The 5,932-nt window shown below is 43.1% G+C and overlaps 1 protein-coding gene across 1 annotated transcript in view; it reads left to right on the plus strand.

The window, feature by feature from the left end:
* Positions 1-5,679: 5,679 nt before the first annotated feature.
* The window catches only part of LOC114064250 (anionic trypsin-1-like), a gene marked incomplete at its 3' end in the record, with an annotated part of 2,421 nt that continues 2,168 nt past the window's right edge, over positions 5,680-5,932 (plus strand). The window contains exon 1 of the mRNA XM_027897126.1: positions 5,680-5,931. Coding sequence (XP_027752927.1) covers positions 5,893-5,931 — 39 coding nt within the window. The remainder of the gene's footprint in view (position 5,932) is intronic.

Below are 5,932 nucleotides of genomic sequence, written 5' to 3' on the forward strand. Positions count from 1 at the left end.
TGTAACTCTTTGTGCAAACTCACTCTTCTTCTTCCCAAGGTTCCTCAGTCTTATCTATACCTTTGGAATGTTCTAAGAGATAACTGATAGCTTATCTATTGGTAGTTAACCCTTTCTTGTAATTGGTTGGTTGTAAGACCTCCTGGACTCCTAATGGTCACCTTGTAATCCCCCCCAAGAGCTATTTATGTGGCTATCCAGAACAATAAACTCTCTCTGCCTCTCTCCTCGTTGCTGCCATGTCCTGTGGTCTCTGCTGGGGCCACGGACACCTCATGGTGGGGGGGAAGGAGGGGAGCATCTCCCCCTGCAGGACTAGAGGTAAAAGGGAAAAGCCTCTAGCTTGGAGTCCCCCTCCCTAACCACCTTCAGCATTTGTCAAAAGAGCTCAAAGGATAGTCTGGATATGACACTTCAGTGTTACTTTTTGCTGTAAAGATGCCATTGCATTTCCTTTATGCTGGGCAAAGTGAAAATAACCAATGTAAAATGTCCCTATCTTAAAATCTCCATCATGTATAGCTAAGACACACAAAAAAGGCAGGAAGATAAACACATAGCAGAGCGATGTTATTTACTCAAGGGTCAGTAAAATAGTACAAGATTACTGACAGAGGCAGAGATAGGACCTGAGTTGTATCAGTGAGCAATATACTAGAGGAAAAAAAAAAAGCTTTCTGCTACACTTTTCTCATTATTATAATTTAAAATACAAATTTTCTAATATTATAATTTGCTCATGACCTGATACAGGCATTCCTATACAGTCATTAACAACAACAGCTGTAATTATTTGGCCTGCCAATAAGTGCTTCAATAGGATGGCTTGGTGATATGGAAGAAAAGAAGGAGGAAATGGTGGAAGAGGTGGTAGAAGCAAGGGGTGGCAGCAGACAGCAGCAGGCAGCCATGGAGGAGGAGAAGGAGAGGGCAAAGGAGAAGGTGACAAAAGAAGTGGCAAAAGGCTGCAGCAGAAGCAGAGAAGGATCAGGTGACAGATAAGATAACAGAAGATAACAGAAGAAAGAGGCGGAAGAAGATGATGAAAGAGAAGAATATGATAGAGGAGGAGGGGAGGGAAGGTGGCAGAGACAAAAGGTGGAGGAATACAGTGGCTAAAGGTGAAAGTCATAGAAGGGTGTGGTGGAGAAATGTGATGGTAAAGGCAGTGAAGACAGAAGGCAGTTTTGGCATATGGAGACAGTGGCTGACTAATTCAGCAATGGAAAGTGGCAGCAGTGGGAGGTGGAGGAAGCAGAAGACAGGAACAGGAGGCAGTGATGGAATGTGACAGCAGACTGCACTGACAGGAGGCAGTGACAGAAGAAAGCAGGGGAGGAAGGCAAGAAGGAAAGATGTGCACAAAGGCAGCAGCAGTGGAAGGAGGCATCAGCAGAAAGTGATGGAAGAAGATGGAAGAAGGTGAAGGTGGCAGAAGGAAGGCCTTTGCATTGGAAGGTGGTGGTGGCAGACAAAGACAACAGAAACAGGCAGAAGAATAGAAGGAGGAGGCAATGGAAGAGGCGACAAAAGAAGGCAGAGGAAGAAAGCCACAAAAGACAAAACGCAGAAGGAAATGGAGGTAAAAGAAGAAGAAGGTGTTGGAAGAAGAGAAAGAGGAAGCTAGGGAGAGGGCAATGGAAGAAGGCAGCAGAAGAAGACACTGGAAGAAGAGAAGGAGGAGATGATGGAAAAAAGCAGTGAAGGAGATGATGGAAGAGGCTGTGGAAGTAAAGAAGGAGGAAAAAACAGAGGAGGCAACGGGAGAAGATGGTGGATAAAGGCAGTGGAAGAGGAAGGAAGAGACAACGGAGGAGGTGAAGGAAAAAAGGAGGCAGAAGAAGTGAAGGAAGAAAGCAACGGTGCTGAAAAAAGGCAATGAAAGAAGAGAGGGCAGAAGTGAAAGAGGATGGGAAGGAAGAAGGCAGCAGAAGTGTATGACAGAGGAAGAAAAGGAGGACGTGACTGAGTAGGTGAAAGAAGAAGGCAACAGAAGAAGGTGCTGGCATTAGAGAAGGAGGAGGTGATGGAGAATGTGACAAAGTGATGGAAGAAGATACTGGAAGAAGGAAGTGGAAGAAAAAGAGGAGCCAACAAAGGAGGTGACAGAAGAAAGTGACAGAAGAAGAGAAGGAGTGGTAGAAGAAGGGAAGAAGGAGGGTGCAGAAGAAGGTGGTGGCAGAAGGTGGTGAAAGAAGAAAAGGTCACTATGGAGAAAGCGACGTAAGAAGGATAAGGCAATGGAAGAAGGCAGCAGAAGAGTGGTGGAAGAAGGCTGTGGAAAAAAGAATGAATAAGCGACAAAGAGTGGTGGAGGAAGGCAGGTGAAGAAGAGAAAGAGGAGGCAACAGCGGAGGTGACAGAGAAGGTGGTGGTAGAAAGTGGCAGAAAAAGAGAAAGGGGAGGTGATGGAATAAGGCAGCAGAAGATTGAATTGAAAGAAGAGAAAGTGAGGGGATGGAGAAGGCAATGACAGAGGTGATAAAGATACGGTGGAAGAAACTGGTGTAAGAAGAGAAGGAGGAGGAGATGGAAGAAGGTGGTGAGAGAAAAAAAACCAGAGGTGACAGAGGTGATGGAAGAAGGTGGTAGAAGAAGCTGGCTGAAAAATGTGACAGCAGAAATGAAGGAGGTGATGGAGGAGGCATTAGAAGAGGAAAAGGAGGAAAATACATAGAAAGTAACAGAAGAATTGGCAGATGAAGGTGGTGGAAGAAGAGTGGGAGGAGGCAATGGAGAAGCTGACAGAAGAAAGATGCAGAAGAGGGCAGAGGAAGAAGGCAGTGAAAAAGGAGATGACAGCAGGATAAGACACCAAAAGAATGCAAAGGAAGATGGTGGAGGAAGAAGAGTAGAGGAGGGGATAGAGAGTGTGGTGGAATAAGACAGCAGAAGGAAGTGTCAGAAGATGGCAGAGAAGAAAAAGAAGAGAAAGAGAAGGTAACAGAAAAAGGTTGTGGAAAAACACAGCAGAAATACAGAAAGAGGAAGCAATGGAGGAGTTGATGGAGGAGGCAATGGAAAACAATGCTCTGAGGACCTTTATGCTGTCCAGGAAATACAGGTGTTTTACACCCTAAGAAAACCTCCTCCAGAACTTGGAACCACCAGGGCAAGTGTTGCATCATTAATTGCCATCCCTACTTCCATCTCTGACTGAATAAGAACAGCCTTGCAACCCAAGCAACACTGAGAAATAAACATACCTTCTAACACACACACCTTTATCAGGTCAGACCCTCTCATCCTGCTCAAAATGGGCTGAGATGCTCCAAGGAGGCCTTCTATGCTCCAGAAAATGAAGGGATGGATTTGGGTAACTCTCCAAACTTACGCAGGACTTAAGCAACTCTGCCTTCTGCCTGTCCTTCTCTGGGTCATGAGTGACACTGTGGCAGATGAGTGACAGTCCAGAGAGATCTATAATAATCTTTCGTCTCTTACTGGGCTACAGTAGCAGGGAACTGCCCAACAGCAGGTCATTCCTGAGGACGAGGGAGATCGGATCACATGTCATAGTCCTCCATGAATTTTTCTTCCATAAATGTGTTCCTGCTCTTTTCGAGGTCATGAAAATCTTTTGCAATCTTTCCCACAAAAACCTGTGAGAAGGATTTCACAGCTTCCCTAAAAGAAGAGGAAGTGTTTTGAACCAGCCCCAAGCCCTAGGCTTTGCATGTTTCTCCCTGATTCTTGGAGAGGAGCAGACAATAAATAAAACATCCTAGCCCTGGCTCCTCAGGCCGCTGTCATGTCCCATGTCTTCTTTATCAGACACTAAGAATCCATGTTTCTTGCATGGATAGAATTAGAAGAAAAGCATTAATGGACATAGGTGAAAGAGGAACACACGTAGAAAGAACAAGGAAAGAGGTTTTGAGAGTATATTTACTCAGGTATGGAGAACTTTGGAGAATTTAGCAGCTGCTCCCACACAGGAGACACTTGAGAGAGAAATAAGGGTGCTTCCATCACCAAACTCTGTGAGATGTAAAAGGACTAACCTCAGAAATTCCTCTGATTTATGTTCACAGAAAGTTTTATCTCTGTCAACCCCTGGTCTCACCAGGTTTCTCTTTCCCAGGATCTTTCATCAGCCTGGACAAATGGATTTCCTTTATCTGAGTCCAATGTTGATACAGCTGACTGAAATTTTTGAAGTAGGAACATGGTGTTCTAGAAATGCAACCTGTCATTGCTTGTCCATTGATAATACCTAGTACAGTTGCCCTCAGTTCCCCAATCCTCCTCCTTCCTGTGCCCCTGAAGTCACCAGCTTTCTACTGAAGCATCACTGCATGAACCAAGAGATTCGTTTGCAGGAGCAGATGTACAACTTCTAGCGTATTCTTTGGAACACCCTATAAAAACCTTACGATATGCAATGTTCAGCAGTATGTCTGATGACAGCCTATTTTAATGCCAATGGCATGTTTTGGACAAAGAAATTATGAATTCACAGGGAGATCAAATTATACACCCTTGTAGACTAGAAATTCTTCCTGTTCTGCTTAGTTATGATGGCATTGGATAGCTTTGGTAAATTTTGCCATGCTTAGTCCTATTATGGACTTTTTTCTTTTTCACTGGAAGTTTTTAATCCTTACTTCTTTCGCATGATAGAACATGCTTCTAAGAAATCTGGTCATTGATACCAGTTGAAAGGCCAACAAAATCCACTGAGCCCCTTGGAGAAGTTGCTGACCTTGGACAGAAGCTATAGCATGAAGGAAAATTACCATCTGGAGAGTGTCACTTTGTGTGAGAGTGTTCTTATTCAGTCAATCCTCCAAGGTTCTTGAAACATTAATCAAGAAATAGAGTACAAAGAGTATTCCTATTCAGTCTCCCATGCTCTTCAAGCATCTCAAAAAATATGGCTTCTGTTTAATGTCACTTGAGAGTATCCCACGTCTTTCAGGAGCTAACATGATGAAGTTGGCAGCTGCCTGGAAAATGAAAAGGATTATTCATCAAGTGCCTTAAGCTTTAGTAAACTTTATGTCACGACAGAAATCCTCAACCTTCCCTAGAAGGATTTCAGAAGATCTCACTACTTGTGTTCACAGTCTTATTTTTCATACACATTACATTCATAAACTTCAGCAATATCCTGAAATTCTTCTGCGGCAAAAATGAGTCTCTGTGAAATATTCCAAAGATGAATAGAAAGCATGCTTTGGTACTTTGGCAGATATTTTATTAGAGAATAGGACTGAGAAATTAGGAAAGGGAGATGATGAGCATTCCCATATTTCGAGTATATAACTTGGGAAGTGGTGGACAATATAAAATAGTTGTTGTCATACTCCCTTTGGAAATTACTTGTGAGGAGTTTTATTTAGGCAATCCCTGTTTTCTGTGTGACAAAAAGACAGAGACACTATTGAAGGGAAGGAATAAACTTAACAAAGTTAACCAGTGGTTTGTTGGCTTTCCTCCATCTCCCCAAATAAAAGCATTGTATCTTTCTGTCCACTGCCAAAATATTCAACCTCTGGGAAAAATATGCATTTCTAAGAAAGACATCATCAGCACAGAGTAATCTCAAAGGGGTTTGAGACTTCTTCTCAATAGGTGATGAGATTAAGGATGAGGCAGACAAAAAACTAGGCCTCTTCCAAAGCCAAAATGTATTTTTAAATTGAAGGCAGCCCTCTGGAAAAAATTAAAATAGCTCTCTGTCTGAAGAGAGGTTTATGATTAACAGATATATTATTTGTACTTTCTTCTAGGTCCTGTTAATTCCCACGTTGGGATCTTCAAATTTTCCACTGTGTACTTTTTGTCTGGAGAAAACCTTGGACTAGAGATAAGGCCATATCCAAAAATGTATTTCTAGCAGCTCCTGCTTCCAGACAACCTGTCTGGGCTTGAGGCTGAATCAAGACCATGAAGGGCCTGCTGTTTCTCGCCTTTGTTGGGGTGGCTG

Source organism: Empidonax traillii, unplaced genomic scaffold, assembly GCF_003031625.1.
Source record: "Empidonax traillii isolate 1590-97213 ecotype Southwest subspecies unplaced genomic scaffold, ASM303162v1 scaffold531:size451153, whole genome shotgun sequence".
NCBI classification, from domain to species: Eukaryota; Metazoa; Chordata; class Aves; order Passeriformes; family Tyrannidae; genus Empidonax; species Empidonax traillii.